Genomic DNA, 19,470 nt, shown 5'->3' on the forward strand with positions numbered 1-19,470 from the left:
TTGAGATTTCATTTTGATTCACATATTAATGGAACGACTTTGGGGTAAAGCAAAATTGAAATGAATTTAATAGAATTTAAAAAAATTTTTGTTTTTGTTAAAACATTTTTTTTTTTTTTTTTTTTTTTCAATTTGAGGCATCATAAAAAGAAGCACAAAGATAAGAAAAAATCTTCAACGTCTTTGCAACTTGACGTGGAAGAAGATCCAAGAGCATTTTTTTTTATTGGATTGCATAAAAATTTAGGGGATCCCATTGAGCAACTCGGTGAGAGACTTATTAAATAGTTTTTTTAATGGCGAGTTTCATTTTTAGAAGAAAAAGAAATCTGTCTTACCTGTTTTCGAGTTTAAGATTCAGTTTCACTACATCTTTTAGAGTGTGGTCGTGATGACAGCTCGAATAGTCAACAAATACCTGAAAAACAAAAAAAAATTGCTTAATTTTAACAATGACCATAGAAATTTATATAATTTTTTATTTTAAGGGTTGGAAATCGAACCAGATGAGGATGAAAATGAAACTGTCACGGATTTTAGAACAAGGTTTGGATCGGAGCTTTTACTGGAAGCAGGTGTCAACGTGACAGCACTGGAAGAATTTGATCTGAGATGTGGAGGACTAGTACTGGCTACAAATTTAACCCTTGTTAGACTCAAAGACCTAGCAGCAGATTGTATGCTGCAAAAATGTAATTTTATGTGAGTGAATCACCATAAAAATATTTTTATCAAGCAAAAAATTATCAAGTTACAAATACAAAAAAAAAAACTCTTAAATTTTAGTGAAGGTGGTCCAGAAGTTTGCCCTCCAGATTACAAAGAATCTGACGATAAAACATTTTGGATATACTTCTTATTAAGGTTTATTGGAACTACGATGCTGAGTGGAAGTGTGACAGTTATGGATCCGATCGCTTTGGTATTGATTCAACAATATGGAGGAGAATTTGGTAGAGAAAGACTTTTTTCAAGTATTGGAATGGCATTATTTTCACCCCTAACTGGAATTCTTATTGACTATTATAGCAAAAATTTAGGTGAATCAAAATTCATATAAAGATAATAATAATAATGATTTTATTAACTGAAATTCTAAAAATTTTTTTAGGGTACACCGACTACAGTGCTGCATTTTATACATATGACATACTCCTCATAATATCAATACTGACGATATGCTTAATGCCACCTGCTCCCCGTCTTCCAGCGGATAATATTCTCAAAGATACATTAGCCATAATAAAAATGCCTCACGTTGTTCTTTTTATAATATTTTTATTTCTCTTGGGAAATTTTTGGGGTTTTATCGAAAGTTATGTATTTTTATATTTAAAAGAATTGGGTGCAAGTAATTATCTATTAGGTAATAAATTAAAATTTTAATTATAAAAACCTGTAAATAAGTTACAAAAAGGGATTGAGGCGAAACTTTTTTTTTTTTTTTATTAGGGATTACCATTACGGTAGGAACCATAAGTTCGATGCCATTTTTATACGGAGCCGAAAGAATAACGAAAAAATTAGGACATATAAACATTATTGTATCGGCATTTTTTTTACATGCGATTAGACTAATGGGTTATTCGTTCATTGAGTGAGTTTTCCAAAAAAAAAATTTTTTCGCTCGAAATTAATAGAGTAATTAAAATTCATTTGAAATAAATTTTTTCCAGGGAGGCTTGGTGGTGTTTTCCATTTGAAGCAATGGAAGCTTTGGCTGTTCATTTAATGTGGATTGCAGCTGCAACCTATTGCGCCCTACTAGCACCTAAAACATTACTTGCTACTCTTATTGGAGTACTTGGAATGGCTCATTTTAGTTTGGGTATGAATAAATTAATATCTATTGGTAAAAGTTTTTCGGTTTCAATAATAAATGGGGTTTTTAGGAAGAGGAAGTGGAAGTTTTGTCGGTGGTATTCTTATCAGTACGGTAGGAACTCGAAAATCATTCAGAATAATGGGTTTTACTGCTGTTGGAGGAGGGATATCATATTTTCTACTTCATTATTTATGGTTGAAAAATTTAAAAGTTGTAAAAGAATTAGAAGCTCTGTACAAAGCGGGTAAAAATTATTTTTTATTACCCGAGTTAATCACATTCATCATTTTCAACTGAAATTTTATTTTATGATTCAGAAATGGAGGAGAAAACGAGACAGTTGAAAAGAAAAAAAGGACCGTTGATGAAAGACGTCGCCATATCAGCAGAAAGATTAAGTTTGATGATAGAATTTAATAATCGGGGATCTCTCAGATCGTTCGAAAGAAGTATTAATTATTTAAGTAGAGGAAGCGCATCAAAAGTGGACATGTTAAAATCTGTCCAAGATGTTGACAATGGAAGATTTTCAAATTTGTCAGTACAGTTAAAAAATTCGGCTCCTAATTTAAAGCGGAGGGAGAGTATCGGTAAAGAAACGGATACGGAAAAGAAAAGGGTAAATGGGAAGTTAGAAGATTTTTTTTTTCTTCTCTTGTTTACCATACTAATTTCAATAATAATTTTTTTTTTACGTCAAGGTATTTAAAGGTTCGGAACCGAACGTCATCGCAAGTTCCGTAAAAAAAAATTTGGATGTAGATGGTACTCTATACAGTTCAGATTCAATATTAGAAGAAGAAGAAATCCTATTGAAAGAAGAAACGATTAATTGTAAATTCCTATCGGAAAAAGAAGAAAAACTTGTTTTGTAAAAAGTTTTTTCGTCGAATCGTATTTAAATTAGATTAATGAAAGCTGAGAAAGAAATAAAAAAAAAAAAAAAAAAAAAAAATTTTTTTTTTAATTTGAGATGTGAAACCAACAACAGACTTGAATAGACTAAGCTAAGAAATTGGCGGCTATCACATTTCTTTACGCTACCTTATAAGGTCTCATTGGCATACACCCAAAGTCCTCCTTTATATTTATGACGTCATTAAGCAGAAAAATCCTACTTGTGCTTTTTTTTTTTTTCTCTTTTCTCCCCATGTTTATCTTTTTTTGATAAGAAAATGTCTGTGTCAAATTTTTTTTTTTTTTATAACTTTCTTACAAAATATGTACTCCTTTATATAAAAATATATTTATGTATAACTCTTATAATAAATAGGATTGCTAAATATAAATAAACAAAATGCTGTTTTTTTTTTTTTTTAAAGTGACCTTTTCCTGCATAATTTACGAGCAACCATATTTTAAAAGATATTCATTCATTGATGCAATATTGAAATATTCAAATGATGATTTTAGGGTACCAAACAACGATCAAAACAATATAGTAATTAAATAATATAATATGGAATTAGTTGTGGTTTAGTTATCAAAAAGGGCTTCCATGATTTTTACATGTCAAGTTATGCAAACCGTTATGCAAAAAATTTTGATACAAAAATAAAAAATGATGATTTATTATTGTTCCTATGGTGTTACATTTCTTTCACATAATTTATAATCGAAATTTTTCTTTACGTAACCGGTCAAGTAAATAAAAACCCCCTCGTCCATTTAACAACGGTATAGAATTTACCGAGGAGGACTTCTTAGCTCCTAAAGTTTTATTTTGGTAATGTAATAACGCATGCGTATTTAGGGAAACCCAAAAGTGAATCTTTGGACGTCAGCTAGTCCACATTCCTCCACGGCAGAGACTTCAAACAAATTCTCTCCCGTTTGAACTTGTTTTTTTTTTTTTTTAAAAAAAAAGTGTAAGTACTTTTATTTATTTAATAATTAATATAAATAAATTGTAAATTTTATAAGACAAAAAAAAAAAAAATTGTTTAATTTTTAAATTTATTCACGCGCGTTTTTTTTATTTTTTTTTACATACGATTGTTTTAAACGTACATATAACTTATTTTTTTTAAAAATATTATTGTTTTGTGTTTTTGATAATTAAATAATTTGCAGTGAAGTTGTAAAAGTGATTTTAGTGGTAATTGATTAAGAATAAATTTAATAGAATGGTTTAAATGAGAGATGTTATAAATCTGTATATAGCCAAGTCCTAAATTTTTCTCACGATATTTAAATCATTGTAACTTTCTATCTTTTTTTTTTTTTTTATCGAAGAATACAGTAATTTATATATAAATAATAATAATATCAAAAATAAACATACCGACTTTTCCTGGTGTAATTAAATGAAATTTAAGAAGAGATTGTAAATTTCTAAGTTTAGACATACTTTGAGATTTCACCGACATTTTGTGCGCATGCGTAGAAGTTACTCCAACCACCAAAAATTCCCTGACGAAAAAATTAAAAAAAGATAAAAATAAATATTCTGTTAAAAATTATATTTAAAAAAAAAAAAAAACTGGAATATTTTTTTCAAATTTTTATTGATATTTATAGAAATTTAAATTATCATCCTTAAAATTAATAATAAAAAGTGAAAAAATTTTTGATTAAGGGAAATTTTTGATTTAGAGTAGGCGGTGACCGATTTTTTTTTTCCCTCCATTTGTTCCTTTTTTTTTTTTTATATATTAGTTTTAATCCGTTATACTGCAAAATTGAGATTTTTATTTATCTAAAGTCGAAAAATAATTTTTTTTAAGTTTTCAATTGTTACAAATGTATTTTACTTTTCAAAAATGAAATATTTTATTTGAAAAAAAAAAAAAAAAACTAAAATAACGATATAATTTTCATTTTAGATCTTTAAATTTCCGTAAAAATGTCGGACGAAGAAGAAGTTTACTCGTAAGCAAATTTTTTTTTACTTTTAGAATTTCAAAAATTTTAAATTTAAAAATTATATTTTTAAATGAGTAAAATTAATTTTGATTTTTTTCTTTCTTTCATTTCAGCGAGGAGGAAGAAGAGTAAGTTTTGTATTCAATTCAATTTTTTTTTAAAGAATTTCAAAATTCATTGGATATATTTCTTAAGGCTATATTATTCCTAACTGAAAAGTAAAAATTTATCTAAAGAATAAAAGAGATTAAGTGCTAATTTTCAGTATTACAACACATTTAAAATCATTATTAGATTATTGTATAAAACAATTGAAAGTCCATAATATAAGTAGGCAAAAAAATTTTTTTTTTATATATGATGCTTGGACTTAAAGAATAAAACAGGAAGTTTATATAAAGTCTTACTACTACCTATTTAAACTATTTTAAATAAAATATTGTCTGTCAATTAAACAGTTCTAACAGTTTTTGTTTTTTTTTTTTTCATTTTTTTTTTTTTTTTTTTCAATTCGATTCGGTTGTTTGTGCTTGGAAAAATGATTGAAAAAACAGGGAACCAACACCATCCGTCAAAAAAACAGAGTAAGTTTCTTTTTATATATATTATTTTTTATAAAATTATTAATAATTATTCATTTAAATAAACAAGAATAAAAATTACCATGAGTTACCACACCATAGGTGTGATATGAATTGTGGGTGTTACGATTGCAAAAAAAAATAAATAAAAAGTAAAAATTATTATAAAAATGTATGGTAGAAGCTTTTTTTAGTTAGTTAGTTTTGATTAATTAACAATTTATATTATTATTATTATTATTTAAGTAGTAGTAGGTGATACATCACCTGTAATTTTAAAATGATTTAGAACAATTGCTTTAATTGTTGTTATTGTTGTTGTTGCCTGCTTTTTTTTTCTCTCTTACTAGTATTTAAAAAAAAAAAATTAGTTTTATGGTATTTATATAAAATTAAATATCATTTTTTCTTACCTCTATGTAGTTTTCCTCTTCCTTATATTATTAGCCTTTATACATAAATTTTTTTTTTTTTTTTTTCTAACTAAAAACTATTTTCTTTATTTTCTTGTAGGAGTAGACCATCCTTGAGGTAATTATTTAAATAATTGATATGTTTTCTTCACCGTTTGTATTTTTTTCTGCAAAAAAAAAAAAAAACAAAAATAATTAAATTATATAATATTAAGAAAAAACAACACTTACAAACAAATTACTAACTTTTGAATTAAAGATTTTTGTCTGTAGTTTTTTTTTTTTTTTTTTAACTTGATATGATGATATTGATGATGTTCTACGTGTTTTTGTTTTAACTCCGACATATTTGCTGTACAAAGAAAAAAAAAAAAAAAAAAAAAATTTTTTTAGGTCTAATTTAAATTTAAAATAATTATAATAAAATGCTCTGCTTAAACGATAATCTCATAATTAATTTAATTATATATATATAATGAACATTAATAGGTTAATAATATTAATTGTTATGAATAATTTGCACAATTAAAAAAATAATGTTTAAAATAAAATTATTATTTTTTTATTAATTAAATTATTATTATTATTTTTATTTTATTTTAATAGAAGCGAAAGCGATGGAGATCCGGAATTCATCAAGGTAATAAAAAAAAATTATTAACTAATAATTATTTAATTAATTAATTAATTGAAATATTATTAAAAATTTTTTTATTTTAGAAACAAGAACAGAAAAACAAGGAACTTGATGATCAGTTAAAGGAATACATTTCGGAATGGAGAAAACAACGATCCAAAGAAGAAGAAGAATTAAAAAGATTAAAAGAAAAACAAGCTAAAAGAAAGGTGAAGAAAATTATATAGAAAAATGGAAAATGATAACAAATGAATGTGAATTTGTAATCGAATTTTATTGGTTTTCAGGTCATGAGAGCCGAAGAAGAAAAGAGATTGGCCGAAAGGAAAAAGCAAGAAGAGGAAAACAGGATAAGAGAAGCAGAAGAAAGGAAACAGCGAGATATTGAAGAAAAACGACGTCGTTTGGAGGAAGCTGAAAAGAAAAGACAAGCCATGATGCAAGCCATGCAAGCTTCCCATAAATCAAAGGGAGGACCCAATTTCACCGTCAACAAAAAGGGTGATAATGCTGTAAGATATAATATATCATTAATTTTTATTATTATTATTATTTGTTCGGAAAAACTTTAAGAAAGAAAAAAAAAAAACGTGACCGTAAAATATTTTTTTTTTTTTGATTTCAGTTCAATATGTCTGCGGCTCAATTGGAAAAAACAAAAACGAAAGAACAATTAGAAGAAGAAAAGAAAATTTCTTTATCTATTCGTATCAAACCTTTGAACATCGACAATTTGAGCCTTGATAAATTAAAAGAAAAAGCCAAAGAATTGTGGGAATGTATAGTCAAATTAGAGACGGAAAAATACGATTTGGAAGAAAGGCAAAAACGTCAAGAATACGATGTAAGATTAATTATTAAATAGAATAAGTCAACAAAATAACCTTTCTAATGAGAATCTCTCATCTAATCTCTCTCTCTCTCTCTCTCTTTTAGCTTAAAGAATTGAAAGAGCGACAAAAACAACAGCTCAGACACAAAGCCCTTAAAAGGGGTTTGGATCCTGAAGCACTCACAGGAAAATACCCTGTAGGTATCAAGCTACCATCAATTACATATAAATAATCACCGGGTTAATTAATTATTATTATTATTTTTCCAGCCCAAAATTCAAGTTGCTTCCAAATATGAACGTAGAGTCGATACGAGATCTTATGACGACAAGAAGAAGCTTTTCGAGGGTGTAAGTAGTAGAAATAAATGCAATATTCATTTAGGTTCGCTACCGTTTAGGTATCAAAAATTATTATTATTATTATTATTTATGTATTATTCATTTACGCCACTATTAGTATTGTTAGCAATACGGTTAGTTTTCCCGTTAGTTTGATTGTATTGTTGAAAGAATTATTATTGTACCTGATTTATGATTAACATGAGATTTGTATTTAAATGATCGATTAGGGTTGGGAATCAGTTTCACAAGAAACCAATGAAAAATTATGGAAAACAAAATCTGAATTATTTGCTAAACGTGCTGCCAGTAAGTCTTATAAAATGAATAAACTTCCATTAGAAATCCTACAGGCACATATTCTGTTTTATTTTTTCTTTTTTTGAACCTTTTTTATATTACCCTCGGAAAATTTGCATGATTGGTAGAAAAATTGTGAGGGGAAAATTTTTTTTTTTTGGAAAATATTTGACCAAAAACGCTAACTTATTTTAGACAATGGTTAGTCTGAATTAGTATGAATTGTATTGTTTGAGAAATGTTGGAAACCATAAAAACAATACAAAGAAAAAAACCTGAAAGAACCTCCAGTTTAGCGGTGGGTGGTGGTACCTGAAATTTTATAAAAAAATTTTCCTACTTTTTCATTATTGATTAAATACCAGGGTTATGATAATGATAATACGAGACATTTGTACAGAAAAAAATTTTCTTTTTCGGTTTCCACTTTTTTGGTTTTTTGAGTTGGTTTAATTTTTTTTTTCTTTTCGTGTGCCTTCATTCTCTGTAGGGATTAGAAGATATAACGAAAGAAGCCATGGAAAAACAATGGCAAGAAAAAGGTGATCAATTTGGTTCACGTCAAAAATGTAAGCAAAAAAAAAACAAAAACAAATTTTTTTTTTTTTTTTTCATTTAAAAATTCTTGTCAGAAATTTTTGTTTTTAACGGTCAAAATCTTTAAAAAAGAAAAAAGAAAATGGTGGTTAATTTTATTTTTTAAATTTTCCAATCACAGCTAAATTACCTAAATGGTTCGGTGAAAGGCCGGGTAAAAAGAAGGGAGATCCGGAAAGTCCAGAAGAAGAAGAAGTAAAAGCTGCCGGTGCCGAAGATGATGACGAACCGGAACCAACGTTCGAACCGGAACCGGAAGAAGAGGAAGAAGTTGAGGAAGTCGAAGAAGTCGAAGAGGAAGAAGAGGAAGAAGAGGAAGAGGAGGAAGAAGAAGAAGAATAAAACTGTTAACAATTGTGGTAAGTAAATGATAATTACGATCACACATTCATCCTCTCCAGCATTCTCACAGATTTTATTATTATTATTATTATTTTTCTTTTTTCAAGGTCATAAAAGCACGATTTTCACGGTCGGAAAAATTTCACGGAAAATTTTTTTTTTTTTCAAGACTAAATTCATACATGGATTACACGTGCAACAAATAAGCTTTTTTTTTTTTTTTTAAAAAAAAAGCAAGTTCAACAGAATTCTATCTTATTCTGCCCTACTACTACTATTATTTCATTATTATTATTATTATTATTATTATTATTTTTTTTTTTTTTAAAATTTATTTATTTTGTTCGATTAATTAATTAAATTTAAAATCCTAAATTTTACATTAAAAAAAAAAAAAACAAAAAAAAAAAAAATATTTAATATATATATTTTATTTATTGAAATGAAAATTTTTTTTTTTTTCTTTCTTCAGTTATTTATAATAAAATTATGTTCCATAACATAAACGTACGTCACGTGATATTATTATTATTATTATTATTATTAAAAAAAGAGCAACAAAAACAAAACAAAACAACCAAACAAACAAAATCTCAAATATTTTTTTCAAAAAACAAAAACCCCCAAAAAATATGTACAAAATTTTTTTTTTTATGGAATGTAATAATAATAATAATAATAATAATAAAATTTGTTTATTATTATTAAATAAAAAAATTTCATTATAAACATTTTTTATTATATTTATATATTTTTTCTATATATATATATATAGAAAAAATTATTCCTACGTCATCATCAATAAAAATTTTTTTTACACGTTTTTATTTATTTATTTATTTAAATTATATAAAAGATGGATTGGGGAAAAAAACCTTATTAATAATATCGTTAATAAACACCGTGTGATAAATTATTTACTATTATTATTATTGCTTTAAATTTTTTTGATTTTTTTTGGGAGATTATTAATATAAATAAATAAATAAATTTTATGTATATATATATATATATATATATATATATATATATATATATATATATATATAAATCCGAGAGGCACTTGATACTATATTAATTGAATTAATTTTAATTTATTTTTTTCCGGCTGAAATTTTATTATTTTATTTATTTAAAATAAATAAACCAAAAAAATCTCCCAAATTTTAATAATAATAATAATAATAAAAAAATGAGCAAAAAATTGTGAGATATTTAATAAATTTTCCTTTACGTTAATTATTTATTTATTTGAGATGCGAAAAAAAAATTTAGCAATAATAACTCATATCTAAAAATAAAAATTCTACTATTCCCTATTTATTTATTTATTGACTAAATAATAATTATTATTATTATTAATATTTATAAATTTTTCTAAAATATTATTTTAATTACACTAAAACACACACACACACGCACAAAATGGCATTGTACTAATTTATTTATTTATTTTAAAAAATTATTATTATTATTATTATTATTAATAAACCAATTAGTAATTGATATTTTTTAATTACAAATTTATTATTATTATTATTATTTGAACAATTATTATTATTAATGGTGAAAAAAATTATTATGAAATAAATAAGTGTGTGTTTATTTTAAAAAATTTTTATAAAACGGGCAAATTTCATTATTATTATTATTATTCACGATAATGATGATGATGATGATTATTATTATTATTATTATTTACAAAATTGCGTGTGTGAAAAATGCCTCGAGAAAATATATATATATATATATATATTATTATTATTATTTTATTTTCTTTACATCATTTTCAATATATTAATTTTTATTAATTAATAAATTATTTATAAATTTATTTATTTATTTATTTTATTATTTAATAAGTTTTGTTGTTTATCAATCTTCATCAATTATTTGTTTTTTTTTTTTTTACATAAAATTTACATAAAATATTTATTTATTTAAAATTTTCCATATGATGAATATAAGAGAGTAGAAAAGAATATACATAATTTTTTATTAAATAATAATAATAATAATTATTTTCATTATAGATATTTAATATCAATTACAATATATTTATATATTTGACACATTAATTTACGTATCCTGTAAATATTATTATTATTATTATCGAGTCGATGTGTGAACAATAATAATAATAATAAAAAAAAAAAATTTGCAAAATATTTAAATAAATTAAATTCATTTCCGGTTGTTATTATATATAATAACGTAATTAAAACCTTCGTTTATTATTATTATTAATAAATAAAATAATGAATTAAAAATTTTTATTTATTTTTATGATTTTTTTTGTGACATGATTGAAAATTGAAGAAAAACTCAGGAACATAAGCATACCTTAAATCACTCCTCCTCCTCCTCCTCCTCCTCCTCTTATTCATCTAATAAAACCTACTTTTTTTTAAGCAAATATTTAAGGGTGTTATTTGTAAAAAAAGGGGGTACGAAGAAAATGAAATGAGCTTTTTTTTTTTAAAAGCATAAAATCTAATTAATTTAATTAAAATAAAATAAAATATGGCACTGAAAGCTTTTTTGATTTCACACTCAAACCAATAATAAATGTTAATAACATACACATGATATAGATGTATATATATATGAATGAATGAATGAATGAATGAATGAATGATGCGTCAATGGTGCACAATTAAATACAAAAAGGACGCTATTTATTGTTATTAAGAATTATTATTATTATTATTATTATTACCCAACTTTAATTTAAAAGTTGTTCTCTTAAAGAATTATATTAATTAAAAAAAAAAAAAAATTTAAACACACGCACGAGCAATCAATTACATCACATACACAATAGTAGTATTATTATTATTATCTAAATAAAACTTTTTGGTTTGGCCACATTTACCCCAAAAATAAAATATGTATATATATATATCATACATATATATATATATATATAATTTAAATTGAAACTAAAAGTTGTATTAATTTTATTAATACTAGTAGTAGTAGTAGTGTGATAAAAAAAAAAAGGATTTCTATCAATTCGTGGGGTAACCAACTGATTTTGTGGAAGCGCACTTGGCACAAAGATTCTCGTACGGTTCTCCATGAAGGAAAGCAATGATAATCACTGTCATATTATCACAACCCAAACCACCCATTTGTATATCTGGTGCAAGACATCTACTCATTAAATCTTCGCATATATCTTCCGGACACATCCCTCCACCGATTCTATTTCTCACAAAATCGACAACTTCCTACAAAACACAAATTTTTAAATATTTAAATTAAATAATACATATAAAACTAATAAGAGATTAACGACAATAATAACATACTTCATTTGTCATAACATCCCAAATTCCATCACAGGCCATTACTATAAATTCCCATTCCGGTGTTATGGTTCTTGTTTGAACATCGGGATAAGCTAAAAAAATTTTAGCTCGATTAATTATTGATACAACTCCTAATTTTTACAAGGGAAAAAAAAAATTATCTCTAACCTGTAATAACTTGTTCCTCTGGTATTTTTTCTTCATTTCTTTTTAACAAAAAATCACCTAAAGCTCTGGAAAGTGCTAAATTACCATTAACTCTATTAAATTCCACCCAACCTCCAGCAGCTGTTATTCTTTTTAATTCAGTTTCATTACTTGGTTTATGATCGATTGACAATACATCTACTTTACCATTTACACAAGCTATAGCTCTTGAATCACCAACGTTAGCCTTTAAAAAAATTTTTTTGTATTTATTCAGTAAAATAAATAAAAACTTAAAGCGTTTCGTTAAAATGAATTCGTAGGAAAATTATAATAACTAACCACATAAAGTTGTTTGGCTTTTAATAAACATACTATAGCTGTTGAGCCGGAAAATTCATCTTTTAAACTTTTATCATTTAACATTGCAGAATCTATATCTAAAAATGCTTGTTTCAAAGCTTTTTCATACTTTCCTTCCATATATTTAGGTTGTTTAACGAGAAATTTGTGCAAATGCTTTCCAGCATACTGAGCAATTTTAGCCCCTAAGAGTAAAAACAATTATTTCGATAAGAAATTTTAAATTTAAATTTATATTTAATTTATTTAAAATAGTTAAATGTAAAATTTATTCAGGATATAAATAGAATCTTAATAGTGTTTAGAATAAATAAATTGGTGAAATTTGCAATGAGTTTATATTATTGCGAATTACATTCAATATAGAGCGTTATTCGTACTGTAATTTTAAGTATCGAAACAATAACTTAAATCTTGCTTTAATTAAGTTAATTCTAGAGGAAACTTAAATAAAAATAAGTAAGAGATATGAAATTATAATAAAAAATGATTAGAAGAATTACATATTCAGTTATTTAATAACTTGTGGAAATTTGTACAGAATGCTTTCATTTATTATTCCTTACTTAAAATATTAATTTTAGGTTTTACTAACCTCCATGCCCATCGTAAACACCGAAAAAAGAAGCTTGAGGATCTTCTGGAAGAGACAAAATATGAGTGTGAGCATCTTCCATGCTTATTCTCCATCCTTGCATACAACTCGAGCCAACAGTCAAGTCTGAATTTTGACAATAAGCCGACTCCTTTGTCGTCACTGGTTCTGATAAAATTTGTCCCATTTTTACGCTATCTTAATTTTCTTTTTTCTTTTTTTTTTTTTTTTTTTAAATTATATCTATACAAGAATAAAGTAATTAAGGGCACTCCTAATATTACGATTAAATATTATTTAATGTTAAACACTTTATTAAATTAATTTAGTTGACTATATTCTAAATCGCTTTAATGCACCAATGTTACCCAAAATAGCATTCTTTGATAATTTTTTTTAAGTATTTTAAACTACAAACTGATTCTTAAAATTTTCTCAAGATGCCATGTTGTTTTTAACTGACCAAACAAATGATCTAAGTGGCGTTTTTAAAACACAAGAATATTGATCGCTGCCATAATGAAAAAGTAAAATTTTAAATAAAAAAAATTTTTTTAAAAATGAAAATAATTTTAAGCATGAATAAATTTAAAATAAATACCCATTTATTATTTGTAAAAACTTAGAATTGACTTTTCCTTCCAAACTGTTTTCCTATCATTACCGTTTCCGCTGTCTGTATAATTTTTTTTTTATCGCAACACTGTTAATCAAATGTTGTTATTAAAAATGCAGGTTGTTAAATAAACAATGATTTCTGTCGTTAATTATAAAAGTAGAGTGATAAAATGGATTATGGCATTTGGTGTTTTAGGACTTGCCATGTATCCTATTGCAATAGGTCCTATGTATAACTGTGATAAATATAGTAAGTAATTTTTCAATAAACTCTAGTATTTTATTAGTAAGAAGAAAAGTGTGTAGGAGTAAAATATTTTATAAATACTTACATATTTTTATTGTTGCTTAGAGGAGATTCAGAAGGAAGCTAGAAAAAACATTAAACAAGAAGATATCCAACCTGGAAGTAAGTAAAATATAATATTATAAAATTGTGTTTAAAAATAAAAAAATTTCAATTTAATTTTTTTATATTATTATTTAATTTCAGATATGAATGTTTGGTCTGATCCATTTAAAAGAAAATAACTTTCAATATAAATAGATGATTTTAATTAAAATCCTATCTTCTAAAATGTAGTTAAGTATAAATATAGCCACTGAATGTGATATGTATACAAATATTTATGATTTAATATAATATATGTAGTACAGATATTGTTTTTTTTTATTCAATTCATAAGTATCACTTTACTTAAAATTTAGTGTTAGAATTTTTTTACTCGTTAATAATTTTATTTCGGAGTTTAAGCTATAAATTAAAAATGTAAGTACTCGTCTGGAAATCTTCGAAAAATTTTAATGTTCAAAATACTGTGTAATTTTTATTTTAATAACTATTAGGCCCTTTAGCTATATTTAATAAAGAAACATTATTTTACTATAATAAGTATTTTATAAAGTTCTTATTTTTTTTTATTTTAAAGTCTTTGAATGGTGACAAGCAAGTTTATTTAGGTGCTACTGTTTAGATTATTATCTAAAAACGAGTAAAGTATTTCCACTAAAATACATTTTCGATGAAGGATATTTATGTGATTACACATATTTCCTGAATACTTTTTGCAAACAAATATTTTTTCCTCTTGCTTTATAAAAAAACAGTTATTGTTAAGTGGGTTTTAAAAGGTTGGAATATAAAAATCAATAATAACACTTTATTAGAATATAAAAAAATATTAATAAAAAATTAACAAATATTTAATTGTCTTACAAACTATACTTGTCTTTAAAAAATTTTTTAAAAATCATCATCATCACAGACATTTAAAAATACATCAAATGATTCCCTATTACAATTTCCATCAGCATTAAATACATATTTATGAAAAGTTCCATCTATGCAAATTGCTGAAAAAATTTAATTAAAATGCTAGTATGGTACTTATTGAAATGGAAAACATTTTTGCTTCGTAAAACTTACCGATAACTGAATTTTTGGAAGCGAAAGCACAAATGCATGCGCATTCAGGAGGCACTGTAAAATTAGCTAAAGCCCACTGGGATTCTATATAGTTTCCTAAAAACCCTATTTTAGAAAATGTCGACCTTTTATTTAAGTTGGTATTTTTTAATGCAAATATGTGTATGGTACCCTTATCACTTGAACAACACAGAAATTCAGAATCTCTACTAAAATTTATACTGAAACAATTTTTATAATTTAAGATGTTTTACTATAGATAAAATAAAAACAAAGGATTATAATTTTACTTACCAATATAATGTCGCAGGATCTGATCCTCTTCTTAATTCCACTAATAAAGCTTTTTTAACTGTATCCCATACCCTAATTAAAGTCCCTTTAGTTGAAGCTGTGGCAACCATAGTACCCTGTTGACTTACTGCTAAACAAGCCAATTCACCTTGATGAGCATTTATAGTAACAGGCGCACTCGAAGTTCCAATTTCTGTGCTACCTAAATCCTAATGAAAGTTATAAACAAAAACATTTTTTGTTGAAAAATTAATATAGCTTTGATAATACTAATAAAACACAGTAAAATTTTTATGTGGTGTACATACTACTAATTGAATACTTCCAATTTTATGCCCTGGAAAAACCAAAAGTTGTTTTTCCGCAGATGTCATTGGTGTGATTTCACATAGTCCATGAGGGTTTTCACGAGTTTCAATTGTTAATAATCTTTGAGCAGGTGAAGGAAATGAAAATACATGTATTTGATTAATCGTAGCTATTATAATTCTGAAATTAAAAATAATATATAAATTTAATATTTTTTTCTTTAATTAAAAAAAATTTTTTCAACTTACCTGTCTCTTTGCATCCTTACAGCCTTAACTGGACTAACAAAAGTAAAATCGAGAACTAAAGCTTTTGAAATGTCATCAAAAATTAAAACTGTATTATTAGCAAATCTTGGTCTGCCGCCACCTGAAATGATGGCTAATAAATTTGTTCGGTGCAGCATTTCACATTGAGCTACACTACCCATTAAATCAACATCATAATGTGCTTTTTCAACTAAAGGTTCCACATTATAAATTCTAAGGCCACTTTCCATGCAGCAGCTAAAACAACTGTGATCTTGATTAAATCTCAAATTAATAATTTTTTTTTCATTATGTGACATTTTAATTTTTTAACATTAGTTTACATAAAAGAATTGAATTAATTTATACAATCATAACTTTTCTTTGTTTGATAAAACAAAATTATTCACTAAATTTATCAATAAACTTATTTAAGAACTATAATTAACATTGAGCTTTATGCAGAAACAGTCGAAAAGTATAAAAAATTACAATAATTTAATAAAAATTTTTAAAATTTTTACTTAATCTAAAAAAATCACTTTATTGTTATAAAAAAATATAAACAAGTTCATCAGCTGATCTAATATAAATACAAAAAGTTTAACATTTGCATTTAAGTACTCTATGAATGATAAAAAAATTTCTCTATGCTTACTAAAAAATTTTCAAGTGCTCATGTTAAATAATAAATAAATTTCATAAAAATACCGCCGCTAAGTGTATTAAATCAAATAATTATAATCTAATCAATTATTTTTTTCTATAACATTAAATAAAGAAAAAGTGAATTAAAATAATTTTTTTAAAATTAAATATACTAACATTGTGTTCTAGGATAAATTAGGTAAATTGAAAACATTTTATTATTAAAAAAATAAAAAATTAAATAAAAAAATAAAAAAAGCTCATTAAATATGTATTGCTATGTAATGCATTCATAACTATTCATATTTTATTTTTTTATTCTTAGTTAGTTTTAAAATAAAAACTATAGAATTAATTTTTAAATCAACTAATGTATTGAATTTTCTTTTTGTTTAGATTTAAAATATTTTTTTTTTCACTCGACAAGTATTTAAAAATAAAAGTTTCAAGTGTGTTATTTTATTAAATAATTATTTAAATTATATTTATTATTATACTGAAAATATCTTGGCATTTTATTTTTAGGTATAAAAACAAAATATTGAAACAACATTTTTAATGTTTACAATCTATTTTTAAAATATCCAAGTAATAAAAATATTAAAATATATATTAAGCCCTAAAACATAATATAGTTAACATCATTTCTAAATGCTTTAAAAAATGAATTAACTTCCTGATATTTCTTTCTTTTTTTTTTCTTTTGAATATTACGAATTTTAGATTTATTTTTATATTTCATTTTTTTCTTTTTCATTTCCTTATTCTTTATTTTATTTTCAATATTAGAAATAATATTTTTATTTTTATATTTGTGTCTCGATTGTTTTTGAATTTTAATATGACCTGAAAAAAAAAAAAAAAAAAAAATTATTAAATTATTTTTTTATTGTCAAAATAAATTTTTCTTCCGAATAAAATTATATTATTTTATCACCATTTTGTAAATTGTTTTTTTCTAATGCATTATCCCTTTTATATGATACAATAAATGGTACACTATCTGTAAAGCTTTTCAATTCTTTCGGAAAGTGACAGTTACTGAAGAAATGTCCTTTTTTACCACAATTACAACACCAAATGTCTTTTTCCTTTTTATTTACATTTAAATTTGGAATAATTATATTTTTAGTTTTGGTAGTTAAGTGAAATAATCTCCAGTGATCGGGGCAATTTATGTAATTGTGTCCTTTTAATGAACATCTCGAACAAACTTGATTTGTTTGAAATTTACATTTGTAACAGCAAAGTTTGAATTCTCCAGTTTCATTTCCACACTGCAAATATATTTATATATTTCAAAATTAATAATGTAAAATTTTGAATCTAAATAAATTTAGAATTAATATGAAGTTAATTTTAAATATGCTTATAAATGTACCAGACATGTTATAATAATTTAAAAAAAGATTTTAATTATCGACAAGTTGTTAATAATTCTACAATACTAAAAAAAATAAATGTTTAGGGTAGAAATTATTGTGTTATGTAAAGCAAATGGTTGATAAGACATGAAAAACTATAATTTAATTAAAATTGGCTCACATTGAGACATATTGCATTAGGGCACTGGTGATCAATGTGGCCTGGTGTTCCACACATATGACATTTTGGAACATATAACGGTTCAGGACATTTATAAGCAACATGACCAGGCTGTCTACAATTGTCACAGTATGCATAATATCTTTTACTTCTGTGTTGCCTCAACAGATCCTTTTGAGATATTTTCCATAAAGCTGGAGATTTGTCCATTTTTCTTTGAATATTTTCAACTGAAAAAGTTTCCTCATTACCCCAATCATCATTGTAAAATTTAATCATGTCTGACGTCCAGTGATTGGGATTGCAATACTGTGTGTCATAGTTATTTGGTAACTCTTTTTGTATTTCCTTAATTATTTGTATATCTTGTATTTGATTAGTCATCATCTTGGGCCTGGAAAAATGAATTGTTAATTATTTAACACAAAACATTTATCAAATTGTAAATAAATTTTAAGTGATTGAGCTCATATCAAAATTTGGCAATTTATTTATGCATAAAAAAAGTATTCACATAAAAATCTGTGTGATATCTTACAATAAATCGTTTACAAAATATAAAATTTTATAATATATTATATAATTGTAAAATATATTATTTGTTAATGAGCAAAAAATAATTATTCTAACCTCTCAGAAATATTTGATAAATGCAAGTATATATCATCATCATTAATTTCAATTATTGGAGGGGTTGCTCTTTTAGGAACTTCAACTTCAACCACAGAATTTTCACTGTCTTCGCTATCAATAAAAATAAAATTGTTCATATTGTTTATAATAAGAAAAACATTATTTTAATTTCTTTTGTAAGCAATAAAGGATTTAATATTAAACGTGGCAGGAACATGCATCATGGCTGAATTTTTAACAAAGATAATTGTTACGCTATTAGACCAAATTATAATTGTAGTTACCATTAGCTAATTTTTTTTTTTTTTTGGAAAATAACTTTCAACCAATAATTTATTTATTTAAATCGATTTTTCGAGTTAGCCATTTACAAGCAAAGAAATTTGGTTTTACTCGATTAAAATCTCTTTTTTTCAAATTAAAAAATATTGAATTTATTAAAGGAAACGGAATTTTAAAAAAAATTATTTCACAGTCATTGATTGTATATTTTCTCTCAGTAAAAAAATAAATATTAAATATTTTTATTTTTTATTTTTAATTAATTAAAAATTCCCTATGAATCACTTATCCATAAAAATGTAAGAAAAACTGTA

At 24.4% G+C, this 19,470-nt stretch overlaps 6 protein-coding genes across 6 annotated transcripts in view; 2 read left to right on the plus strand and 4 right to left on the minus strand.

Annotated features, from left to right (window-relative positions):
• Window positions 1–2,700, plus strand: part of Phum_PHUM123010 (uncharacterized protein) — a gene marked incomplete at both ends in the record, with an annotated part of 4,052 nt that extends 1,352 nt beyond the window's left edge. The window contains 9 exons of the mRNA XM_002424202.1: window positions 74–268; window positions 489–702; window positions 787–1,040; window positions 1,112–1,366; window positions 1,453–1,597; window positions 1,677–1,828; window positions 1,893–2,069; window positions 2,143–2,444; window positions 2,527–2,700. Of these exons, the coding sequence (XP_002424247.1) occupies window positions 74–268; window positions 489–702; window positions 787–1,040; window positions 1,112–1,366; window positions 1,453–1,597; window positions 1,677–1,828; window positions 1,893–2,069; window positions 2,143–2,444; window positions 2,527–2,700 (1,868 nt within the window). The remainder of the gene's footprint in view (window positions 1–73; window positions 269–488; window positions 703–786; window positions 1,041–1,111; window positions 1,367–1,452; window positions 1,598–1,676; window positions 1,829–1,892; window positions 2,070–2,142; window positions 2,445–2,526) is intronic.
• A 2,528-nt stretch (window positions 2,701–5,228) lies between these two features.
• Phum_PHUM123120 (Troponin T, putative) lies at window positions 5,229–8,734 on the plus strand (the record flags this gene model as incomplete). The annotated part of the gene is made up of 8 exons (XM_002424203.1): window positions 5,229–5,274; window positions 6,412–6,530; window positions 6,609–6,833; window positions 6,947–7,165; window positions 7,258–7,350; window positions 7,424–7,504; window positions 8,286–8,364; window positions 8,514–8,734. The coding sequence occupies 8 exons, from the start codon at window positions 5,229–5,231 to the stop codon at window positions 8,732–8,734; spliced, it is 1,083 nt and encodes a 360-aa protein (XP_002424248.1).
• Window positions 8,735–11,745: 3,011 nt separating this feature from the next.
• Window positions 11,746–13,340, minus strand: Phum_PHUM123130 (protein phosphatase 2C, putative; the record flags this gene model as incomplete). The annotated part of the gene is made up of 5 exons (XM_002424204.1): window positions 11,746–11,967; window positions 12,049–12,140; window positions 12,217–12,442; window positions 12,538–12,743; window positions 13,154–13,340. 5 exons carry the CDS (start codon window positions 13,338–13,340, stop codon window positions 11,746–11,748), a joined length of 933 nt encoding a protein of 310 aa, XP_002424249.1.
• Window positions 13,341–14,727: 1,387 nt separating this feature from the next.
• Window positions 14,728–16,368, minus strand: Phum_PHUM123140 (WD repeat domain phosphoinositide-interacting protein, putative; the record flags this gene model as incomplete). The annotated part of the gene is made up of 6 exons (XM_002424205.1): window positions 14,728–14,862; window positions 15,051–15,124; window positions 15,198–15,418; window positions 15,492–15,700; window positions 15,800–15,980; window positions 16,049–16,368. The coding sequence occupies 6 exons, from the start codon at window positions 16,366–16,368 to the stop codon at window positions 14,728–14,730; spliced, it is 1,140 nt and encodes a 379-aa protein (XP_002424250.1).
• Window positions 16,369–17,616: 1,248 nt separating this feature from the next.
• On the minus strand, window positions 17,617–19,011 carry Phum_PHUM123150 (uncharacterized protein; the record flags this gene model as incomplete). Its single annotated transcript, XM_002424206.1, has 3 exons — window positions 17,617–17,973; window positions 18,242–18,635; window positions 18,872–19,011. 3 exons carry the CDS (start codon window positions 19,009–19,011, stop codon window positions 17,617–17,619), a joined length of 891 nt encoding a protein of 296 aa, XP_002424251.1.
• A 338-nt stretch (window positions 19,012–19,349) lies between these two features.
• Window positions 19,350–19,470, minus strand: part of Phum_PHUM123160 (dolichyl glycosyltransferase, putative) — a gene marked incomplete at both ends in the record, with an annotated part of 2,302 nt that continues 2,181 nt past the window's right edge. Inside the window, one exon of the mRNA XM_002424207.1 lies at window positions 19,350–19,369. Coding sequence (XP_002424252.1) covers window positions 19,350–19,369 — 20 coding nt within the window. The remainder of the gene's footprint in view (window positions 19,370–19,470) is intronic.

This window comes from Pediculus humanus, genomic scaffold, assembly GCF_000006295.1.
Source record: "Pediculus humanus corporis 1103172107470 genomic scaffold, whole genome shotgun sequence".
Taxonomy (NCBI): Eukaryota; Metazoa; Arthropoda; class Insecta; order Psocodea; family Pediculidae; genus Pediculus; species Pediculus humanus.